Source organism: Pieris napi, chromosome 18 (genome assembly GCF_905475465.1).
Source record: "Pieris napi chromosome 18, ilPieNapi1.2, whole genome shotgun sequence".
Taxonomy (NCBI): Eukaryota; Metazoa; Arthropoda; class Insecta; order Lepidoptera; family Pieridae; genus Pieris; species Pieris napi.
In genome coordinates, this window is record NC_062251.1 from 4,085,798 (window position 1) to 4,111,393 (window position 25,596).

The 25,596-nt window shown below is 37.1% G+C and overlaps 2 protein-coding genes and 1 long non-coding RNA gene across 3 annotated transcripts; 1 reads left to right on the plus strand and 2 right to left on the minus strand.

The window, feature by feature from the left end:
* Nucleotides 1–6,575: 6,575 nt before the first annotated feature.
* On the plus strand, nt 6,576–8,782 carry LOC125058381 (myosin tail region-interacting protein MTI1-like). The gene is made up of 3 exons (XM_047662458.1): nt 6,576–7,009; nt 7,124–7,227; nt 8,100–8,782. The coding sequence occupies exons 1-3, from the start codon at nt 6,778–6,780 to the stop codon at nt 8,721–8,723; spliced, it is 960 nt and encodes a 319-aa protein (XP_047518414.1). The 5' UTR covers nt 6,576–6,777; the 3' UTR covers nt 8,724–8,782.
* On the minus strand, nt 7,205–9,266 carry LOC125058349. Its single transcript, XM_047662425.1, has 2 exons — nt 8,814–9,266; nt 7,205–8,061 (listed from the first exon to the last, which is right to left on the minus strand). Exons 1-2 carry the CDS (start codon nt 9,240–9,242, stop codon nt 7,243–7,245), a joined length of 1,248 nt encoding a protein of 415 aa, XP_047518381.1. The 5' UTR covers nt 9,243–9,266; the 3' UTR covers nt 7,205–7,242.
* Nucleotides 9,267–21,019: 11,753 nt separating this feature from the next.
* Nucleotides 21,020–23,122, minus strand: LOC125058407. Its single transcript, XR_007118384.1, has 2 exons — nt 22,708–23,122; nt 21,020–22,259 (listed from the first exon to the last, which is right to left on the minus strand). It is a non-coding gene; the product is annotated as an uncharacterized LOC125058407 (long non-coding RNA).
* Between the last annotated feature and the right edge of the window lie 2,474 nt (nt 23,123–25,596).

Consider the following 25,596-nt stretch of genomic DNA (forward strand, 5'->3'; position numbering starts at 1 on the left):
GTACAACGCAAAAATATTTGGTGAGGATGAGCTTTCATCGTCATTTGTAATCGATCGTCCGGAACCAGAAACTATCGAGGCGGTAAAAGATCATCCAGAGCAACCTGTGTTGTCCAGCACTGAACCTAATCCCACTCCTACCTCCACCAGCCAAGTTAAACCCGAACTTGGTCCAAGCAACAAAGAAAACGAGACAAATTATGTAAAAAGAGAAAGCTGCGATGCTAAAAGACACTCCCGAAAAGAACGCTTTAGAAGAGCAACAAAATAAAACCAAACAAACAAAAACAATTAAGTAGCCAAAGAAGAACCACGTTCTTGAAAGAAGGGTGTTTCTTAAAAAAACACTCCAATCAAATGAAAAAAAGTGATGATGATAATTATTCCTGTCTGATTTGTTGCGACGGCTATTCAAAAGTTTAGCAAGAGAAAATTGGTGTCAAGATTCAATGGAATGAGCACATACACATACAAAACAGCCATGGACAGTCCAGGTCCGTCGACATCAAAACCGTTTAAAGACTTTACGTCACCACGTAAGAAGCGCAAGGTGTCACATAATTCAGAAAACGAAAAAATATGATTGTGAATGTTTTCAAATATGTACGAGAAACATGGCCTGCTGATAAATATAAATCAAAAATGGACATAAAAAAGGAGACTGCCGATATTTTAGGAATTGGGAAGACTACTGTCTACCGTGTTTTAAATGAATATAAGGAATGTGAATTGTGAATTTTGTGTTTTATTAATTAGTATTCTTTATATATTGATGCATATTTCTGTGTTTAAATCATAACAATTGACCCATGGACTGAGAAGTAATTAGTCTGTCTAAATAAATAATGGTTGTTAAAAGTATCTTTTGGTGACCTTCATCTTTTTTTGCATGGACTCTTCATATGAAACAATCTTATTTGCGTGGCATTCGTGATCAACTTGAATCTCAAATTAGATGTAAGCGACCGGAATCGATAGAAAAAGCCCTTGAATTTAACATGTGAAAATGACGACAACGCCATTATTCGGGCCAAAGAATATCAAAATAAAAATTGGCTCACATATCCCGGCAAAGAAGTAGAAATTTGCTTCCAAGAACTTCAAAGAATAGCCACTGTGGTATTGAAAAAAAATGTCCCAAAAAAGAACCTCAAGAGCTTCAGTGGTTATTTTGGATGACGTTTTAATTGATTTTCCATTTAATAGTGATTAACACAACGAATTGAAAGAACAATTTATGGACATATCAATAAAGATTTTGATTTATAGTTGGTGCCAATTCAAGGGCAAATGTATTGCTCAGGGAGGAAATTCTGTAATGTTATAGTCTATACTTATAAAGAACTGAAAGTGATTTACGAGGAAAGGTATGAAGAATTTATCAATTGTGATAACAGTATTGGACAAATTTTATGTGGAATATTTTAAAAAGGCCCTACATAATAAATATATTTATAAGAATTACTAAGAAACAATAAAACCCACTGATTACTTTGGACACAATTCCTTCTTTAAAATTACATAGCATAACACAAATGAAAAATATTCTTGATAATAATGGCACAGTTTGTAGCTTTGAAATAACGTTTTATCAGAGCTTTTTCGTTTTACCAGTCTTCTTATGCGTAAATCATTAGGGAAACTGTGATTTCCATTATTATTACAACCGATTGCTGCACAGCGAAGCATTTTTGGAGAAAAATAATGTTTTATCTTGTGTTATAATGTGTGACATAAAAAAGGAGACTGCCGATATTTTAGGCATTGGGAAGACTACTGTCTACCGAGTTTTAAATGAATATAAGGAATGTGGCACAGTGAAGGCACCAGCCCCATTAAAAAAGCGTCCTAATTTGATCGAAAGATTGACGACTTCGACAAATCGTGCATTAGAAAAAAAGTTCACGAAATTTATTTAAAGGGTGAGATGCCAACAATAAACAAAATTTTACAGGCTGTCAATGAAGACGACATGTTGCCCAATTTCAGCCGCACATCGATGTGGCGTATGCTGAAACACTTAAAATTTAAGGATGTCACGAAAAAAGAAACAGTGCCTTGATTGAGAGGCCCGATACAGTTTTATGGCGCTTAAAGTGTAATGAATTTATGATTACTTATTATTATTTTAACTAATTAACTTCTTAGTTAACATCACATCAAATCGATTGACAATATTTCAACCTATACGTCAACGTTGGAACTTTTTTTGCATTCCCCAAGAAAGCAGTCAACAACGTTTGGTCTTTGTTACAACCGTCAAATTGTCGTGGTTAAAATACAATGTAGTTCAAGTTCTAGTCGATGGAACCTACGCCTTGAATTTGACAAGAATAATTACGTGCTTCTTACTCCTTACCTTTGATATCTACTACAATTATGCCCGTTTATTTTCAGCTGCACCCTGTGGGCAAAATACCATTTTTCCCTCGGATGAACAGCACACTTCAATAGCTTTTCAGAAAAAGCTGTATGCTGAGCACAGGATGCTGGGCCAAAATCACTTCCACGAAGGTGATTTTACAGATGGAACTAAAAAATCATTGCTAAGAACTGCAGTTCCGCATGAGGTAAGTTGTGAACTTTACTCACCATTGTATTTAATTTAACAGAGAAAATTCAGAGAAAATCTCACCAACATTTGCTCTTTTGCTCCAAGGGCAATTAAGAAATTATAATAAAAAAATCACTGGAAGGAGATGGACAAAGGAGGAAAAAATTGTAGCCTTGAGGCTATTTAAAAGGTCACCAGGTTGTTACCGCTTGTTGAGGAGATTGTTTTATTTACCATCTCCAGGCACCCTAAAGGCTTTACTGAACAGAGTGCCTTTTGCTGTAGGTATTACCCAGCCAGTACTGGAAGTACTCCAACAATTTTTAAAAACACAGCAGCGATCGGACAATAATTATGTTCTTATGTTCGATGAAATATCATTAAAGAAACATTTTGATTATAACCCAAAGGAAGATGTCATTGATGGATACCAAGATCATGGGGCACAAGGAAGGTCCCCCAATTTGGCATCCCATGCCCTAGTTTTTATGGTTGCTGGCATAAGGAAAACTGTAAAACAACCGATCGCACATTTCTTCTCAAGTGGCTTTTCAACAGCGGACAGGCTTGCAGTGCTTTTGAAAGAGGTATTAACTTAAGAAAAAACATTTTTTTTGTTACTATTCACCTTTAGAATGCCTTAAACTAATATGAAACAATATCTTTTGTTTCACATCTTACAGCAATGTTTTGCATCAGGCATTAATATATCTGCCACTGTCTGTGACATGAATGGCTTAAATAGACGAGCACTGTCAATCTTGGGTGCAACTGTGGAGCGCCCATACATAACAGTGCAAAACAAAGAGATTATGACATTATTTATTACAAATTCTGGTTTCTATAAATACAGGAAATGGTTGGTGCGGCACAGCTGTCTGTCATCGAGTGCACACGAGCCTACGGACTATTGTTTTTGCTAAATCTTTAATAATTACCAGCACCCAAGCGTGTGAGCGCCCACGCAAAATATGACGCCGCGACCGCAGGCGCAGCCGGCGCCGCTCTCACAAAGAGACCCGTGTCGTCGTCGCCGGGCGGATGGAATACTACGGAATTTATTTATTACCGTCTCGCTTAGAAAACAACAACTGGATACATTACGAGTAACTTACAAAGTCCAATTCAAGTTTTTTGTGATTGTTATTTCTTTTTATTTGTTATCGAATTAAGATATGGTTACGTTCTTATTGTTCCTGAAGTAACAAAAAATTTGTCGTTTTTTTAGGTCATACTGTAAGCAAAGCTTGGGAGGATACGACGGTGAAAACGGCTAAACAAGCCTTTTTAGAAGGCGTGTCAACAGGAGCCAAAAATCCCACATCCAAAGGAAACCGCCTGATTATAGTCCAGATAGGAAACGAAAAGGGATTCTACAAGGTTGTCAGTGGGTGTTCGAGAATAAGGCAACAGGAGACTACCACGAGACGATGAACGCCGATGGTTTTGAAAACTGGTTCAAAAATGTTCTTGCAAAGCTGAGCAAATTCTGAGATGGACAATGCAAGCTACCATTCTAGGCGCCAAGAACATGTTCCGGTCACCAGTTGGAAAAAGCAAGCCATCCAAGATTGGCTTTCTTCAAGAGATACCAATCCTACGTGACCGACGAAATGGTTAAACAGTCTGAATTGAAGTTTTACGCTTACCACCCTACCACCGCGAGCTCAATCTGAGCTTGTCTGGGCTGATGTAAAAGGCCATGTGGCAAGAAATAATACAACTTTAAAAATGGCTGATGTGAAAAGGTAAGCAACCTTTTCACATCAGGAGGACTTAATAATATAAATCAGTTAAAATGGAAGAACTGTGTTGAACACGTAATAAAAGAGGAACAAAAATTAAGACTGGACGACATTATACAACTGTAGACAGTTACAGTATACAACCTCAAAGATGTGGAAAAATGTTTCAGGCCTTATAATTATTATGTTTCTTCATCAGATAGAAGAGATTTCAAACCAAACAATAAAAATAAGAGGACCCGTCGTTTAGATGACTATTTTCTTTAAGAAACTGACCAGAAAACGAAAAAAAAGCTAAACTTTCTTCCAATGTTGGCCGTACATGGAATGAAGGAAACATTTCACATATATCAACAGACAAAGATGATGGAATGGACGCTGATATACTTGTGACAATTTAATAGTTCGAAATCAAATAAAAATAGAAAGAAATCCCGGTCCCACAACATTGGAAAAATGCTTAATATTTATTAAAAATTCGTCCTAAATATTACATCGAAAACGATTCCAACATTGATCTTCAGATAAAGGATATTTTATATAACATAACAAAGGAGATGTCCAAGGAAAAGTAGTAGTAGTACAATGCAACATAGTGTAAATACTATGTTGCATTGTACAAAGTCAATCATTGTGCTTTTTGTTGAAGACCTTTTAACAATAACTAAAATTGTGAAACGAATAAATATATATTTTTTGATGAAATGGATCATCATAAATTTGAAAGCTTATCCATTGATACAATTGAACTTTTTAATGTTTGTGATGAAATAGAAAGTAATGATTTAAATAACTCAATTCGATGGGAACGTGTGATTGAGTATATTTAATAATAATATATTTCTTTCTCTATTCGCATTTCTAACAGTTAAATAAAATAAATCGACCATTCCTATCTAATAATTTTATTGTATTTTTTCATGATCAATTCCAGGGTCGCGGAACCAAGAGGAAAGCAGATGTTGATATTAACTCTGTTGACATCAAAAGAATAAAATCTGGATCTAACATTGATCTTTTACGGTCTTCACAAGAGCCATCAACATCAAATGAAGTTAATAATTATAACACGAAACTTTGCTGTATTTGAAATGTTTTCAAAAAATATTTCGCTAGTCATCTAAGGAGCAATGCACACAAAAATAATGATGATAAAATACAACATTCAATAAAACCCATGTTAGGAAAATTGAGACTGCGTTCGGTAATCAAAATGATTTACAGTTTGAGACACAAGATTTATTTCTTGCTTCAAAATTACATACAATACTTACATAAATAAATCTATAGGTCACACAATTTTAAAAATAAATTTTATTTTATATGGTGAATTTGTTCAGGAGACATAACCAACCCTTTTGATTCCCAATCAATGAATTTCATTTGCTGTATTAATGATGGTTTAAATATATTTTATTCAACTCTAACGAATTCTCTAATAAACTAATTAAATTAATTCGAGAGAAAGGATAGTGAGTAGTTTCAAAAAAAAAATACATTTGGAAATGAATTGAAATCAATTTAATCCTTTAAGAGGAAATCTTTTATTGAGTTACCGCATGATATAATAAAAAAGCTGTTTGTTATTAATGTTAAAAACACTGATGACGCCTGTTTTAAGTGGGCACTATTATCTGCTTTATTTCCAATACATAAACATTCGGATCACCACACCAAATACAGTTCGGTAATATTCAATTTCCAGTTAAATCTGTGGCTAAAAGAGACCTCAATTTTCAAGGGCAAAAAGTGTTAGTAGACAAATCAGGCTATAAATTCAAAAAATATAAAGATAAAAGACATTTTCTTACCAAAAACCAGATATTCCAGCTTGGCGGGCAAGGTACCTACGACGTCTAAAGGAAAATGATGACTTGGGTGCAAGGAAAAAACCAGTCATTTATGTAGATGACACGTGGATACATTCCCACTATACAGTGAGCAAATGCTGGCAAAACAACACTGATGCTCTGTAAAAAAAATCATAATCCCGGCCAAAGATGGATTATTGTTCACGCGCGGTGTAGAGAACAGATTCGCGAATGGGGCTGAGCTCATATACAAATGCAAAAGCAACTCGGGAGATAGCCATCATGAGATGAATACCGCAAACTTTAAAAAGTGGGTTCTTGAAAAGTTAATTCCGAATTTGCCACTTAACAGTATCGTGGTACTAGATAATGCACCGTACCACTCAACTCAAATAGAAAAACCACCCACAAGTGTGGCGACGAAGGAGACTATACGTCAATAGCCGCGTACTGACTGAGCGAGCAGCCTCGCGAGGCAAATCCTCGGTCGGTCAAGACGTGCCTCGCCCGAGGCAAACGCACGCGCTGCCTCGCCCGAGCGTGCCGCGGCCCGAGCCGAACGTTGTCGGTTTTTGTCGATGTTCAAAGGCGCCTCAGTACGTTTGCCGCGCTCACTCAAGACGGTAGTGTTTTGCCTCGCTTATTCGTTGCGTGTTAGTTGTGCGTCATGGATAAAGAACAGTGTCTTAAATTAATACGACTATATGGTGAATATAGACGACTTTGGGATGCGCAATGTCCTGATTACACAAATAGAGGACTAAGGGAAGATGCATGGAGAAAAATAAGCCAGGAAATGAACCTTCCAATAGCTGAATTAAAGAAAAAAATGGACTCTTTACTAGGGTCTTACAGGAGGGAAAAGTCGAGAGGAAAAAAAAGCCGAATCACAGGATCAGGTATTTATTATTTAATGTTTATGATTAGAGTTAACAACATTCATTTTATTATATTCAAAGTTACATCGGTTTTTATATTATTTCTAATATTATTTTTTTTATTTTATACTGCAGGTCGTGGTGAAATATATGTTTCGAATTGGTATGCCTATGAAGCCTTCAGTTTTCTAGGAGATAGAAATCACCCAGGAAATACACAAGATACTTTAGGTGAAGAAGTGAGTACCTATTATTTACTGATAATTATTCTGCCAAGAAATTGCTCCGTTTGTTATGAAATGTCTCCCTAAATGTGAACGTATTTCTTTTATATTTGTTGATCCTCGCCGTGGTATGGCTTGAATAGATAGCATTGATGACATTTCTGTATCCTGTCGCCATCGGCCGGGTATTACTGTCCCTTCAACTTCGGCATCGAATGATCCTGGGGGAGTGAACCTTTGTGAGGAAGCTAAATCTCTACGCAAGTAGTTATATAAGCATATGATAGTCAATACGACTTTCGTAGCTTTTTCTGGTTCTAATAGTAGCGGCTTCCTCAGTACTCTAAAAACGGAGCTTAAAATGCCAAAGGCATTCTCCACAACTCTTCTTGCTCTGGACAGCCTGTAATTGAAAATCCTTTCCATTGAACCTCTTTCTGGAGTACCTTCATAAGGTTTCAATGTGTAATCATTGAGAGCAAAAGCTTTATCGCCTAGAATAAAATAGGGCACTGCAATTTTATACGGTATTTGTAATATTTCTGGTGAAGGAATGTTCAATTCCTTCTTTTCGACCTTTTTATATAAATTGGTATTTTTAAACACACCGCCATCTGATATACGTCCTTTGCTGCCAACGTCTACGTACAGAAATTTATAGTTAGCGTCAACTAAAGCAAACAGCACTATACTTGGAAACATTTTGTAACAGTCATAATCATTGCCACTATTTATCGGCGACTGTAATATAACATGCTTCCCATCCATTGCTCCTATGACATGTGGGAAATTCCATTTGCTCTCAAACTCTTTCGCTATGGTAAGCCACTCTTCTTCGGATGATGGTATCTGTAAATAAAATTAAGTAATAATTTCTATCTTTACAGAATGCAAGTCTGGATAATACTCGAAATGATGACGGTTATAACGAAGAAAAAAATGAAACTTCAAACTCGACGACAACGGAAGGACCTAAACAAAAGTCAACTAGACCTAAAAAGAGATCCAAAATGAACGAAAGTGATGATCTTACTGATAACGCCATATCTGAAGCATTAACACTCTTACAACAGTGTGCAAGCGATAATATATCAGAAAAAAATGATCCCTATAATGTGTATGGCCAATATATAGGAAATGAGTTGAGAAAGTATGATAAAATTACATTAGCATACGTAAAAAATGCAATAAATAAAATTATCTTTGATGCAGACATGGGAGCATACAGTGGTTATAGTTATTATACTCAATCATATGGTGAACACGATAATTTAAGATATATGTCTCATCCCTCTTCCTCATCGACGCCATCTACATATTCGATGCCTGCTGCCTCACCAATGCCTTCTACCTCACCGATGCCTCCTACTTCACCGATGCCTCCTACTTCACCGATGCCTCCTGCCTCATCGATGCCTTCTACTTCACCGATGCCTGCTGCCTCACCAATGCCTCCTATCTCACCAATTTCGATGCCTCCCCCTCCTCCTTCTCCAGCTCCTCATCATTAAATATTTGTTTGTTTAATTTTCTTATATTATTTGTCCAATTTTCTAATCAGATTAATAAAAAAATAACAAAAATATGTAATTTTATTTTACCTTAACATAATCCTTTAACACCTCAATTATAGCATCACAGACTTCAGGAACTATAACCGATATCCTTTGTTTTGATATACGAAATAGATACTGTAGACTGGTATAAGAATCTCCTGTGGCCAAAAATCTCAACGTCACTAATAATCTTTCCCTAGCGGATATTGCTTCTCGAAAATTTGTGTCCTTCTTGCTTATTTTGGCGTTTATGAGAGAATACACATTGTCAAATTCGATTTTACTCATTCGAGTGAAATTTTTTTCTTCGTCATCGAAGCACAACTCTTCAAATAATCTGTTCCCAGCCTGTAATCTATTTTTGTATAAGAGTTTAATCCAAAAACGTTTAGTTTTCTGTTTTCTTTTTTTTGCAAGCCTTAGAATTATTAAAAAGGCAGTGGTAGCGACAGCTTTCCGAATGTGCGGCCTCATGGTGGTCTCGGGCAAACTATACGGGCACGCACGGTCTCTATTCGACTTCAAGTTAAACTGAGCGTCGATGCTCACGATGGCTCGGACTTGCCGCGCGAGGCAGCCTCGGATTAGAAAACTTACAGACCGAGGCTGCCTCGCGCGGCAAACGTTGCGAAGCAAACGTCCGAGGCTGCTTCGCGAGGCTGCTCGCTCAGTCAGTACGCGGCTAATGGTTATTAGACCACAATGTAACATTTGATGAAAGAATGAGAAAATTAAAAAATGTATCTCTTATAACATATAAATAAGCCGCAAAAAAATATTTGATTGATTAACTTTTTAAAGAGTATGGCCACGAAGTAGTTTGTCTACCACCATACATGTGTAACCTCAATCCAATTCAATATATTTGGAATTTGGTCAAGCAAAGAGTAGCCGATAAAATTATCAACCAGTCAGAAAGGGAAATAGAAAAGTTAACCAGAGATGCAATTACCAGGATAAGTGAGAGTGACTGGAAAAAAGAAGTCAACCATGTGGACAGACTTCGACAAAAGTATTGGGATGATGGCCTCTTACAAGAGACAAATGAATCGCAAATCATTGTACATTTATCTGATACCTCCGGCGTTTATACGCCATGTTTTTGCGTGATCTCAAAAGCTGCTGTTTGTAATCAGTACAACCATCGTCATTTTAATAACTACCCTTTTAAAAACATGTCATATTTTGGACGTTTTTACGAAAAGCTTTTTATATTAAGTTCCAAGTTAGAAGAAACCTTACCATCGACAATTGGTATACCAGTGTGCCGCTGATGAACGATTTGGCCAAGGTTTATAAGATTTCTGTTGTACCATGCGTAAAAACAAGAAAGAAATACCTGCTTGCTTTCTAGATAAAAACCGACCTGAATATTCAAGTCAATTTGGATTTTTACACTCGTATACTTACGTGACTAAAAAGAAAAGATCTGTTGTTCTTTAATCATAACTTCATTGAGCTGCAGAATTGATGAAAGTGCACTGGTTAAAGTGCAAAATATCCGTTAGAAAGCCGTTACTTTTTACGTTTTTTTGAAGTGAAAACTTCTTTAGCGGCGCTGAGCACTTTTTGTATGGTTAAAAACTTTCAAACTTGCGTCAGGGTCACGTGATGCTGATCGAAAAAGCGTAAGATCGAGGGGAAGGGAGAGGAACTAGTATCTCCCACTCTTTCTACCGTGCCTGAGTGTGCTGCTCTGTTTAAGCGGCACAGGGCGCTTGAGCGAATGACCGTGTCTGTTTATGTACAGCGTTCCACGCGTATCCAAGGATGGTGACAGCTGATTGCTTGACTGTTGTGTAGTAAATACACTGTTGTGTATTCGTAAATGTGAATTGTTTAAATTATGGAAATCGAACAAAGTGAATCTATTAATGAAAAAAGTGATGATGAAGTAGTGAAAGAAAATGAGTAAGTACTTTATAAATTACTAGATGAAAAACTCTTACTTGGCTTTAGCCCGTAACTGCCGTCAAGAAAACCAGCTATAAGCTGAGAACTATAAAACGTAAAAAAACGAATAATAATAATAGTAATAAATATAATTTTAATAATAAGATTAGGTTTCGATCTAGTCTGTATTGACACATAATAGATGTAATATTTGTAATATGTTTATACTTTATAGCATTAACCTACATTTTCATGACACCACAATAAGCATTGTGATTGGACATGGGTAGGGTGATTGAGGGTTGTTTTTGCTATTTGATACAATTTCCTTCCCTCAATCACCCGATTAGAGTCCGCGTCTTAAAACTAATCTTAAATTAATATAAAAGGTGTACAGATAACTAGTTTACCTTTACATTATATAAAAATTGTGAATTTAATGGATTAACATTAGGTGGTAAAGATTGTTTAACATTAAATTTAAGATTGCCCGCATGTGATATTAATGCTTGACAGACAGATCTTCAATTGAGTTTAATTATTAAAATATTAAACATAAAAAGTATACAATAGCTTGTATTTTACAACATTTGAATATTACAGATCTATAGACGTTTGATTGGTTATATTGGTTGATTGATTACATTTATAGCTAGTAATAGAGTGATATAAAGAGCATAACAGGTGTTGTACAGATAATTATTTTATATTTACATTATATAAAGGTTGAATTTAATGAATTAACATTAGGTGGTAAAAAATGTTTAACATTAAGATTAAGATTGTCCGCATGTTATATTAATGCTTGATAGACAGATCTTCAATTAAGTTTAATTATTAAAATATTAATCATAAAAAGTAGAAGATGGCTAGTATTTTACTGCATGTGAATATTACAGTTCTATAGGCGTTTGATTGATTGATTACATTTATAGCTAGTAATAGAGTGATATAAAGAGCATAACAGGTGTTGTACAGATAATTATTTTATATTTACATTATATAAAGGTTGAATTTAATGAATTAACATTAGGTGGTAAAAAATGTTTAACATTAAGATTAAGATTGTCCGCATGTTATATTAATGATTGATAGACAGATCTTCAATTAAGTTTAATTATTAAAATATTAATCATAAAAAGTGGAAGATGGCTAGTATTTTACTGCATTTGAATATTACAGTTCTGTAGGCGTTTGATTGATTGATTACATTTATAGCTAGTAATAGAGTAATATAAAGAGCATAGCAGGTATTGTACAGATAATTATTTTACATTTACATTATATAAAGGTTGAATTTAATGAATTAACATTATAGGTGGTAAAAAAATGTTTAACATTAAGATTAAGATTGTCCGCATGTTATATTAATGCTTGATAGACAGATCTTCAATTGAGTTTAATTATTGAGGTATTAAATTGTCATATTTGTATACGATAGCGCAATAAATAAACATTGTATTCTACCTCATAAATGATAGTACTCTTATAATTAAACACAACGTTATTATTGAAGTTTTCACTTCTGCCGGCACTCCTGGAGTGCTATTTTTTTTTTATTTTTACATGAATGTGCGTTATTTTATTTGCAATTTTTTTTTTAATTTCGGCTTAACGACACTGATTTCTCGCTATCATTTTCAGATTCCTTGTGATGGCGTCTGAAAATAGTGAACAGAACTTGAGCCATCTACAAGTACTATGCTTGGTAGACCGGCTTTTGAGGACGCTGGGCCCGTTGCCGATCGTCACCTCTTTACAGATGAGCTGCTGATACTGATGACAGACTGTATAAAATAAAAGATGTACTCAACATGTTTATAAAAACAGGCGTGTACCTGGTCGAAACACATTCCAAAATACGTATCGACGCTTACGCGAAACCGGTCGTTTGGACAATGTTACAAGGGGCATTGTGGTGCGCCATAATGTTGAAGTCGACGAGAGGATTCTGGCGCTTTTTGAAGAAGACCCGACTAGAAGTATCAGAGACGTAGCTTCATTGCTAGAAATATCGACATGGAAAGTGTGGAATGTACTTCGTCAAAACAATAAATATGCCTTTCACTACACTCAACCCTATTCGCTCATAACAATGGTTTTATTTACAATGGAATTCACTTATCTTCTTAATGCCTTTGTGAAGCAGGTATCAGTACAGGATTTTTTATTGGTTACAGGTCTTGAAAACAATGACTTTGACAACCGAGTCCGGTTTTGTCGATTTTTGCTGCATACCGACGTGGATGATCCTGACTTTTTAAAAAGTATTTTGTGGACGGATGAATCCAAATTCACAAAAGAAGGAATATTGAATTTACATAATTTACACCATTGGTCGTCAAAAGATCAGAACCCAAAAGTAAAACGACAAAGGTCCTTTTTCAGAGAAGATTTAGTGCCAATGTTGCAATTATGTTATTGGGCCACATTATTTGCCGGATAATCTTAACGGAGATAATTATCTGTTTTTTTTACAAAATGAGTTGCCTGAATTGATGGCTGAGTTGCCCATTTTTAATGAAAACAGGCGGATAGTATTCCAACACGATGGCTGCCCAGCACACTGGAGAGTAACCGTGCGAGAACATTTTGATAATGTATTTCCAAATTCGTGGATTGGAAGAGATGGTCCTATCGCATGGCCACCACGTTCACCAGACCTAACTCCACTGGATTTTTACGAGACAAAGCAATTGTGTATGCGACGGAGGTTGAGACAAGGGATGAGTTAATCCAGAGAATAGAAGTTGCTTTTGTCACTATCCGGCAAGAAATGAATCTTCATACGACAACCGTCGAAGTCAGAGATAGGTGTCGCGCGTGCATTCGCAATAGGGGACAACAATTTGAGCAAGATTTGTAATAGGGAAAAAATAATAAAAATGATTAAAATTACATATAGGTAGCTGCATTATGAACTTTTTAAAGGTATTGATTTGTTTCACGATGATGATATAATTGAATTTCAGTCTCAAATACAATAATTAAATATATCAAAAATACTATTTTTACTTCATACCTTTCATTGACCTGAAAGCAATAAGGTCACCCGGGGCGAAAGCAACTATGTTTATAAAAAACTATCAAAATGTCTACACGCCAGGAGAAAGTTTGTGTCGATGAGTCATTAGTCGCTTGGCGCGGTAAACTTATCTTCCGCCAATACATTCCAAATAAAATGGCCAAATATGGAATTAAAGTGTTCAAACTGTGTACTGAGAAAGTCTACACATGGAACCTAATTGTTTATTGCGGTAAATCGAAGGAACCTAAAGTCTCAGAAAAGGTAGTACTTTCTTTGGCAGAGGGTCTTTTCAATGAGGGCAGGAACATGTACACAGATAACTATTACACAAGTGTTTCACTTGCAATGCGAATGCGTAAAAGAAAGACACATTTAGTAGGGACATTGAGAAGTAATAGAAAATACTTACCTAAAGAAGTTACCAACACCAAACTGCAAGCATTTTACCTCAGAAAACCGTAAGTGCAACTTTCAAAAATCATGTCTTCATCCGCCACAAAAAAACATGGGTCAAATTGGGTGACCTAGAGCTGAACAAGCCATACAAAAGAGTTGAGGTGAAAAGGCTCCCACTTAAAGTTTCACGCATCCAGGGAAAATGGGTTCACTCTTACACTTCCCAATCGCTTCGATGACCTCAGTGAAGATATGTTTAAATACATTCAGACGAAGGAGCCCTATTTAATAAATAAAGGGCCAAGCAGCAGGCCATGGATACACTTTGAGGAGGAGCCCACCCGCACCTCCGAATAATCAAACCCCAACACAGTCCAGTCTGAGCTCACCCCAAGCAAGAGCTGGAGCAAGAGAAAATAACTCACAGACACACACACACATCGAAGATGCAATAAATTAATCAGCATGTCTTTTTAAACTGCAGTGTGTGTGATTGAGATGAACAATAACCTAGTGAACTTATACGACATAATGCTAAATGAGAGCAAGCAAGAGTGGATTCAGTATATATCGACCAACAGACTGTTGAACTTGTGGACACATGATGTACCACTGGTGATTCTATTTTGTAATTTTAGATCTAAAAATAGTTGTCTGTGTAGTCTCAAATATTTTTACAATGAAATTTAGTTGCCAATATACATTTGTGAAGTCAAGACGTGTTTCTCTTAACGATCCGCCGGCACGATATAAACTAGAACTTACGACCTTACCATATGGTCGACTTCGAGCCGAATAGAAATACAACATTGCATCGAGGACCGGTTACCGCGAGAACAATAGAACTGCATTCCAAAGCGATAAGCGAGTGCCGGGTTGAAGTTTTGTGCAATTTTTAAAGACAATTAGTTATATTCGCGCCGACGCGTCAATATTTAAAAGTTTTGTGTGAAGATTTTCGACTGTGACGTGTTAAAATATGGCCACGGAAACTGAACAAGCAATTAATATACTCGAAAATACAGCCCTATTATTGAAGAAAACTCAGATCAACCTATCAAAATGCCCCAAAGAACGACTGGCTAAAGTGGGCTACTTACAATCTAGAATAAAAACAATTGAGGAATACTGGGTGATATTCATAGAAGCTCATAAACAATTATTGACCTGCACCACTCGTGAGCAGCGTGGATTGCTGCCATATTTCGAGAATGAAGAATTTTTTATACAAGAAGATTTGTATTTGTGTATGTTGGGAGACTTAAAAGATATGTTGGCGGCAGTCGAGTCTGGCAAAAATAAACAATTGCCGCCAGAACCCCAACAAAATAAAAAAGTTAATCTCCCGGCTATACATTTACCGCTGTTTTCGGGCAAGTATGAATTGTGGCCTAGTTTCAAAGATTTGTTTACATCACTCGTCCACAATTCCACAACACTAGACGACGTCGAAAAACTTCACTATTTAAAAACCAGTGTGACAGGTGAACCAGCAAGTTTATTGAAGAACATTACAATAACAAGCGCTAATTACATTCAAGCATGGGGAACGCTTAACCATCGATATGGGAACAAGCGTCTTATAGTGAACGCATTATTGAAACGACTTTTTGCTCAGAAGAAATGTACCAGCCAAGCCGCAACCCAACTGAAATCTCTTCTCGACACCACCAACGAAGTATTACAGAGTCTACAAAATCTGGAGGTGTCCACGGATTCTTGGGATCCAGTAATCATATTTCTGGTTGCACAGAAGTTGGACCCAGAGTCCCAGAAGGAGTGGGAACAAAAGTCCTACTCAGAGAATTCCCAGGACTTGTCGACTTGGAGGGATCTGCGCAAGTTTTTAGAGGCAAAATTCAGAACATTGGAATTAGTCAACCCCCCCACTACTACGAAGCTTGCCAAGGAACGAGTCTTTCACGTTACAGCCACGGAAAGACCAAAGCAAAGAAGTTGTGCTTTATGTACAGATGCGCACACGTTATGCCATTGTAACGTATTCACCAAGATGTCACCAAACGAACGTAGAGAACATGTCAAAACAAACAAGCTCTGTTTCAACTGCCTCGGGGTTGGACATTCGGTGTTTAGGTGCCGTTTGCCAACATCATGCCGTGTATGTAAGAGACGTCACCACACTCTTCTACATCTACCTAATTACGGGGAGGCATCGGCTTCTCATGTTGTAGCTAATCAACCGATGTCATCCAATCAAGCAAATGTAGAAGAAGGGGAAGTTCAAGCAATGGTTGCGTCACACTATCACGCAGGGCAGAAACAGACAATTTCACTATTAGCCACTGCAGTAGTAATTTTAAAGAATGAATGTGGACACACTACTACATTGAAGGCGCTGATAGACTCAGGATCTCAAGCATGTTTTATAAGTGAGAAGGCAACTCAGATCCTGAAACTACACAAGACAGCAGTAGATCTTATCGTGTCTGGACTTGAGTCCACGAAGGTTAGAGTCAAGCATGAAGTAAATGTAAATGTATTATCACGATGGAACAATTTCATTTTACCTATTAAAGCCTACGTGATGACGAAGCCCTTGACTTCTAACATACATTCAGACACAATAATAAGAAGAGATTGGCCGCACCTTGCTGGCATTCAACTAGCAGACGAAACATTTTCCGCATCCTGTAACATCGATCTGCTGTTGGGTGTCAATGAGTATGTAAACATTATGAAGAAGGGATTGATCAAAGGTCCACCAGGTACACCATGCGCACAAGATACATACCTGGGATGGATCCTTATGGGTGGAATTGACATCAAGGTCAACAAGCATGAACAATCCTTAACGGTCATGAAACAAGAAGTTGATATAGAAGATTTACTGAAAACAATATGGGAAGTTGATGAAGATACAAAAAGAAACCTGACACAGAGGGAACAGTTATGTGAAGATATATACACTAAGACACAGAAGCGAGATGAATGTGGAAGATATGTTGTCAAATTGCCATTCAACATTGAAGAACCTAAATCAACAGAAGGAAATACGAGAGAAATAGCAATGAAGAGACTAATGCAATTAGAAAGAAGGTTCAATCAAAATAAAGAATTAAAGCAAGAATACAAGAAGGTAATTGAAGACTACATAGACCTTAAACATATCGAAGAAATACCTAGAGAAGAAATAAAAAAGAAATCAGTCTACTTACCTCACCACGCCGTGATCCGTAATGACAAAGAAACCACGAAAACTCGTGTCGTATTTGACGCCTCGTGCAAGGGCTCCAACGGTGTCTCTCTCAATGACGAACTGTTAACGGGTCCTGTACTGCAAGACGATTTGAGAAACCTGATAATGAGATGGAGAACTCACGCCGTTTGTTTTGTGGCTGATATCCAGAAAATGTACCGTATGATATGGGTTGACCGAGAAGACACAGATTATCAAAGAATTTTGTGGAGAAAAGACCAATCTGAAGAAGTCAAAGACTACAGATTGTTGACTGTTACATTTGGAACAGCTTCTGCTCCCTATCTCGCCGTAAGAACCCTTATGAAATTGGCAGAAGATGAAGGCGACCGGTATCCAGAAGCTGCTAAGATATTACGTGAAGATTTTTATGTAGACGACGCAATGTCTGGAAGTGACAGTCTGCAACAAGCAATAAAGAAGAGTCAAGATCTTAAAGCGCTTCTTCATTTGGGTGGATTCGAACTAAAAAAATGGTCATCCAACAGCCGAGAGTTCTTGGAAACAGTTGATCCTAGTGATAGATCGTCTAATGCTAATCTGGATTTGAAGATTGATGGAACAATAAAGGCACTTGGCGTACAATGGAATTTAGGAAAAGACAGATTCGAGTACAATTTAAACTTACCTTCAATCAATAAAGTGATCACGAAGCGAAGCATTCTGTCTGACATCCAAAAGTTGTTTGACCCACTCGGCTGGATTGCACCTAGCATCGTTCTGACAAAGATATTAATGCAAGAACTATGGCTTGAAAAGATTACCTGGGACGATGCATTGAATTCTAAAATAGCCAGCAAATGGGTCACATTGCGATCTGACCTTGAACATGTGAATGGAATCTACATAGAAAGATGGATAGGTACGACGTGCGCCAACAGAGAGTCAATAGAACTCCATGGATTCAGCGATGCATCCATTCAAGCATATAGTGCTGTAGTATATTGCAGAGTGACTTACCCAGACGGTACCAACAAAACGACGCTTATCGCAGCAAGAACAAGAGTGGCTCCATTGAGAACAATATCCTTACCGCGTTTAGAACTTTGCGGCGCGTTGATACTGTCAAGATTGCTTAAGCAAGTTGGTAAAGCAATGAGAATTCCTGCAACTCAAATTTATGCTTGGACAGATTCGTCCATTGTCCTGTCGTGGTTATTTGGAGATCCAAACAACTGGAAGGTGTTTGTGGCAAATAGAGTAGTTGAGATTACAACCAATGTATCCTGCAGTCAGTGGCATCACGTCCAAACTCAAGATAATCCAGCTGATGTTGGTTCCAGGGGGATGTTAGTCGAAAATCTGAAAAAGTGTGAATTATGGTGGCATGGGCCAGACTGGTTACAACAATCGAAGATACAGTTCACTATCCCAAACGTTATGCAAACAGAGATTGAAAGGAAGAATAATAAAATACAAAATTTAAACATAACTTACAATAAAAATGAACAAGAGAAGAGACTACATACACAATTTGAAGAATTTGATACACTATTAGATCTACTTAGAACAATCACATACTGCCGAAGATTCCTGAAACAAAAAACATTAAAAGACAGAATAGATAGCAAAATCACAACTGAAGAACTACACGCATCGATGCAAACCTGTATAAAAAGAGCACAAGAAGAAGAATTTACAGAAGATATAGAATCATTAAAAACAAAAAAAAGAGTTAAGAAAACAAGCAAACTAAAAGCACTAGATCCTTACCTTGACGAAGATGGTATCCTGAAGGTGGGCGGTCGGCTCAGGAACTCTGAACTGGCTAATGAAGTGAAGCACCCAATCATTTTGGGTCATGCAAGTAGACTTACCTATTTAGTGGTTGCAGAAGCACATTTGAAGACGCTGCATGGAGGACTGCAATTGATGCTCACTTACCTGCGATCGAAATACTGGATACTCCGCGCGAAGTCCTTAGTAAAGCAGTGTATCCATCGATGCTTGATATGTGCTAGACATGGGGCGAGGGTAAAAACACAATTGATGGGAGACTTACCGAGTTTTCGGGTAAAACCAGCTCGGCCATTCCTTAACTCCGGTGTCGACTTTGCGGGACCAATTCAAATTTTAATAAAAAGGGGCAGAGGCTCCCAAACTGGCAAGGCATACATAGCCATTTTTGTATGTATGTCCACGAAAGCGATCCACTTGGAGTTGGTTGGTGATCTGACTTCAGCTGCATTCATTGGTGCCTTTAAACGATTTTGCGCACGAAGAGGCAGATGTACAAATATGTGGAGTGATCAGGGAAGAAACTTTATTGGTGCTAACAAAGATCTGGTTGAAGCCTGGAAGGAAGCTCGCCTACAGTTTGATGGAGAAATTAGTGAATTACTTGCTAATGATGGAACACAATGGCACTTCATCCCGGCCTACTCCCCAAATTTTGGAAATTTATGGGAGACGGGTGTGAAGTCTATTAAGCACCACCTACGAAGAATCCTTAATACTAACCTTACCTATGAAGAACTTACGACGGTTCTCTGTGGAATTGAGGCGTGCTTGAACTCAAGACCGCTTTGCCCGCAGGAAGACAGCACGTTGGAACCATTAACTCCGGGTCATTTTTTAATTACTGAAGCTCCTGTAACCGTGCCTGATGTGAACTTGAAAGACGCTAAAATAAGCAACCTAACACGTTGGCAATACACGCAAAAACTGCTAAACGACTTCTGGTCAAGATGGCAAAAAGAATACTTGACGCGGCTGCAACAAAGACCGAAATGGTTAAAACGCGAAGACGAATTCAAAATAGGAGACATTGTCCTCATAAAACAGGACAATTTGCCACCAGGAAAGTGGCATATGGGACGAATAATCGATAAGCATCCTGGCCCTGACGGTCTTACCAGAGTCTATAGTGTAAAAAGTGGTGATCATATAGCAAAGCGATGCGTAACCAAACTATGTCCATTGCCCATCGAAATAGATTAGTGCTATATAGTTGTTAAAATTTATTATTGTACTATTCTTCTTTGTATAAATTCTTCTGACCGCACCATATACCGATAACTTAATAATTGTTGTAGATGCAAACTCAAAGCATGTAAGTTTAAGCATGCACCTATAAGTTTTGTCAATTTTACTTATTTTGAAAGGACTTCAGTAGTCCTTTGGTGGGCGGCTTATGGTGATTCTATTTTGTAATTTTAGATCTAAAAATAGTTGTCTGTGTAGTCTCAAATATTTTTACAATGAAATTTAGTTGCCAATATACATTTGTGAAGTCAAGACGTGTTTCTCTTAACGATCCGCCGGCACGATATAAACTAGAACTTACGACCTTACCAACCACTAATAAACCTACATGGAGATGTAAACATAATACTCACGTAATTATACCAAGCTAGCAACTTTGGTGATATAGAAGTGTACGTGGTGATCCAGCTTTGGGATCTTATTGCAGCGCAACAGGAAGACAATTTAGGTAATATAAATGTGGATGTGATTGAATGGATTCAGCATATGAATGAAACCCCAAGCGAGTGTTTCACACAAAACTTCACGGAACGAATAGGTAACCTACTGATAAACACATTATTAGTGTGTTTAAGTGAAGGGATAGCGGTTTAATCTTTTGTGTGTAGGTAATAACGGATTTCACTAATGCTCGATATTTGATTGCTATAAAGGGTGTCCCAACTAGAACGCCATTTTTAAATTTGGCGCCATTCGAAGTGTCATTGTTTGACATTTTAACAATTGTTATTGTTTGCTAGTAGAAGGTACGAGGTTCGTAAAAATGGAGCGCTACACGAATGAACAACGCATTCTCATTGTGAAATTTTTTTACCAAAATGGTGAAAGTTTTGCGGCTACAGTTCGCAAATTGCGATCAATTTGGGGTCACAATAATGCTCTAAAAGAGTCAACTGTAGAGATTAATTGATAAATTTGCCGAAACTGGATCTGTTAGTGATGTAAAGACAACAATGCGCCTTCGACCAGGTCGATCGACCGAAAATGTCGCAGCTGTAAGTGATGATGTCGCTCAAACTCCTCGAGTTCAGCAAATTGGTGTCTCCAAATCCACTATGCAGCGAATTGGTATTGGCTCTTAATGAAAGGTTTGATTGTTTGGAAAATGATGAAATATATTGCAAAGCCACAACGCTTGATCCTCGTTACAAAACACGAACATTTCAATTACAGTCTACTATTTTAACGGTAAAAAAGCGTCTTGTTGAGTTATTTAACCTTAATGAAGCTCTTCATTCCGAAACTGTACAAGTTCTGAGATCCCTACTATTGGTGGGCTTTGGAGCATTTGTGAAAATATTATTAAAGCGGCCGAGGAGGATGAGCCCCTATCCACTCTGAGCTGTAATGATCTCAAAGAGGAAGTCGAGAAATACCTGAGGTCTCCCAATATATCGAGAGACGCAGATCCGTTTGTTTTCTGGCACAATGACATATTATACCCAAACTTGAAAAAACTGGCGCAGAAGTACTTCAGCTTTCAAATGCGTTCGGTCGCATCTGAGAGATTATTTTCGCAGGTCTTATACAGACAGACTTGCGTACTAGACTTTCTCCCTAAAACATGTGAATGCCCTGTTTTTTAAACAAAAATCTTATCAATGTTAATTTTAATTGTGATGTTATTTACAAGTCTTTTACTGTGGGTGATTGTGTTCTCAATTCATCGAGATGGGGATGGGTATACTCAACTTTTAAGAAGAGCATTTCACAATCTATAGATGTCGATTTACGTGACTTATGTTAATAATAACTTAAGTTTGAAGAAAGTTAAGTTACTAAATCTTAATGGAGATCATTTTCTGAAGAATTGGTTGATGAAATTTTATAAGATAATTACAATAACACTGAAATTTTTTCTGATCATTTATATGAATATTTGTGGCGGCGAAACAATAATAAATACAAAAAAGACCTCTTTGGAGCTACTTAAAGCAATTAAATATGTCTATAAATTAAACACTTAGCTGACCTGCCCAGTTGCTGCTTATTTTGCTTACATTTGTTAATTTCTTTTTCATTCACTGCTGCTGAAGTGGGTAGAGGCCTACTGGCTATTACAACGACCCGGCTCTACATGCACTATTGGGCCCTTTCTCCCCCGCAACCCCCAACTCGGGCGACCGATTTCTAAATCGTTGTTGTCTGAGCATGGGGACATTCATCAAAAGGTCAATCACTCGGATCCTGACAACCTCTTTTTGGCTGAAGATGGGACTCATACACAAATAATTGAGTCTCAATGGAGGGCAGTTAAGAGATTTAAAAAAAAAGATAATTACAATTATAATAACACAGAAATTTTTTCTGATCATTTAAATGAATATTTGTGGCGGCGAAACAATAATGAATACAAAAAAGACCTCTTTGGAGCTACTTAAAGCAATTAAATATGTCTATAAATTAAACACTTAGCTGACACTTAGTTTTTAGTGACACACAGTGAAGATGCAATAAATAAATCATCATGTCTTTTTTAATTGCAGTGTGTGATTGAGATGAACAATAACCTAGTCAACTTATACGACATAATGCTAAATGAGAGCAAGCAAGAGTGGATTCAGTATATATCGACCAACAGACTGTTGAACTTGTGGACACATGATGTACCACTAATAAAACTACATGGAGATGTAAACTTAATACTCACGCAATTATACCAAGCTAGCAACTTTGGTGATATAGAAGTGTACGCGGTGATCCAGCTTTGGGATCTTATTGCAGCGCATCAGGAAGACAATTTAGGTAATATGTGGATGTGATCGAATGGATTCAGCATATGAATGAAACCCCAAGCGAGTGTTTCACACAAAACTTCACGGAACGAAAAGGTAACCTACACATTATTAGTGTGTTTAAGTGAAGGGATAGAGGTTTAATCTTTTTTGTGTAGGTAATAATGGATTTCACTAATGCTCGATATTTGATTGATATAGATTGATTTCCAATTGCGGGCACTATTTACTTTAAAGAGCTTGCAATCTATGATTTACATAGAAATGAAGTAACTTTATGGCATGTGAAGCTCCTCAATTCATTAATATCTAAGGGAAAAACTAGGAAAGTAGTAGACGATGGGCCAGTTGTCGATCGTCACCTCTTTGCAGATGAAGTGGTCACGGTGTGGAATTTGACCTAAGTTAACAAAACTTTAGGAACATGGATTGAAAAACACATAGAAGTTGGCACAACCATCCACACCGACTTCTGGCGAGCAAACGATTGTTTGTCTGAGCATGGGTACATTCATCAAAAGGTCAATCACTCGGATCCTGACAACCCCTTTTTGGCTGAAGATGGGACTCATACACAAATAATTGAGTCTCAATGGAGGGCAGTTAAGAGATTTAAAAAAAAGATAATTACATATTGTATAGGGACAGTGTGTAGCGTACAATTGGTAGCGCCGGTCGTTCTTCCCGCGCGCAATAAAACATTAGCTACTAATTATGTTTAATTGCCTACACATTCCTTAACTAGGTGGCTGCACACGTTTACACCTAAATTGGTAACACCGACGTGATCTGAACACGCAAACTTCTGAATTTTAAACATGGGCAAACCCAACGTAGAAAAGAAAACATTATTATTGCACATTTCCAATGGGGAGTCTGGCATGGAAACCGACGGATCCGTGAAGTCTAGCAGTGGTGCTCGGAAACGTGCCACTGTGAATAAACATTGCTCTCATTGTAACAAAAAGAACGAAAGACGTAACCGAAAATGACATGACGGCAAGGAAATAAAACAAAATGAAATTTATTGCATCACCCAAATTAGTACTGCTTCCCTGATCACTGACTCGGAACTTAATTCGTTAAATCAGTATAAAAACAGAATCTGTACAGTGAAATTAGTCTCGAGAAATTTTTGCATATGTAGTGGTGTGTATATTACTCAGATCTTAGAGCGCGTTTCCACTATATCGTTCTGGCCTATACAAAAATGTTTCGATATCCTAACATTACTATTTAATATTATACTTATCCCTAGCAACACTCTGATTTTTGTTATCAATAAAAACAAGTTTTTATTTAAAAAAAAAGGTTTTGACTTTATAAAAAAAAGGTGTGTGCGCGATTCACACACGATAGAAGTGAAACTTCAAAGAGGAGAGACCGATATATATTTTTTTTTCCTTTCATCTAGGTTTTTAAAACTCCGGGGGGTCTACGGGGGGGTCAAAATTTATTTTTGGCCTAGGACGCACCGTTTCCGAGATATTTCAATCTAAAGCAAAAAATCGTCACTTGATAGTGGAAAGTGGAAACACGCACAAAACCAGAATAAACCAGTTTACGCTGTCCGCAGGTGCCACGTGCAGTCCGGCGTCAGTCGCTTGGTACTGTTAGAACATAAAGCACACATTTCATTCAAAAATTATAATTATTACGTTAATTGTTAAATTTTGTATTTGTTGATTGTTGTTATTGTTTGTTATTATTGTTATAATATTTGTTGAAGTGTTTAATTTGTGTGTAAGTGTTGCAACTTTATATTGTTAATTAAAAATGGCTCCAGTGTTAAAACATGGTCGAGGCAAGCCTTTGACTTCTCAAACTAAAGAAGTTTTGTACTGTTTGTACAAATATTTCGAAAATGAGTGTAATAACAACCCGAGCAGTATTATGACTCCCACTCAATTAGTTGCTAAATCAACGGGAATTTCAATAGCATCCGTCAGAAAGGTAGTATCAGAAAGCAAATGTCGACCTTCAGATCAGGAAGTAACATTTAAATCTCCTAAAAAGAAACCGAATCGTAAACCTACAATAGTAATCGATAACTTTGATCAGCAAGTTATCAGAAGAACAATTCATGACTTCCACATCACAAATAAAGAAATTCCCACTTTGAAAACTTTGCACGCAAAATTAAAAGAAGATATCGATTATAAAGGTTGTGTCAGCACGTTACGAAAACACGTCATGTCATTAGGTTTTAATTGGAAGCAAACAGAAGATAACCGGAAACTTCTTATGGAAAAACACGAAATTAGATACTTGCGAATTAATTATTTGATGAAAATTGCTGAATATCGTGAACAACGCCGACCAATTGTTTACACCGACGAAACATATATACATACATCACATACCCTCTCGAAATCTTGGTCAGATGGAAGCACTTCAGGTTTGAAGCAACATATATCGAAAGGCAACCGCTTAATCATTGTTCATGCCGGTGGTATGGATGGCTTTATACCAAATGCATTGCTTATGTTTAAAGCCAACCAAAAAAGTGGAGATTACCACGACAATATGAACTATGACAACTATTCAAGGTGGATTCAAACTCAATTAATACCC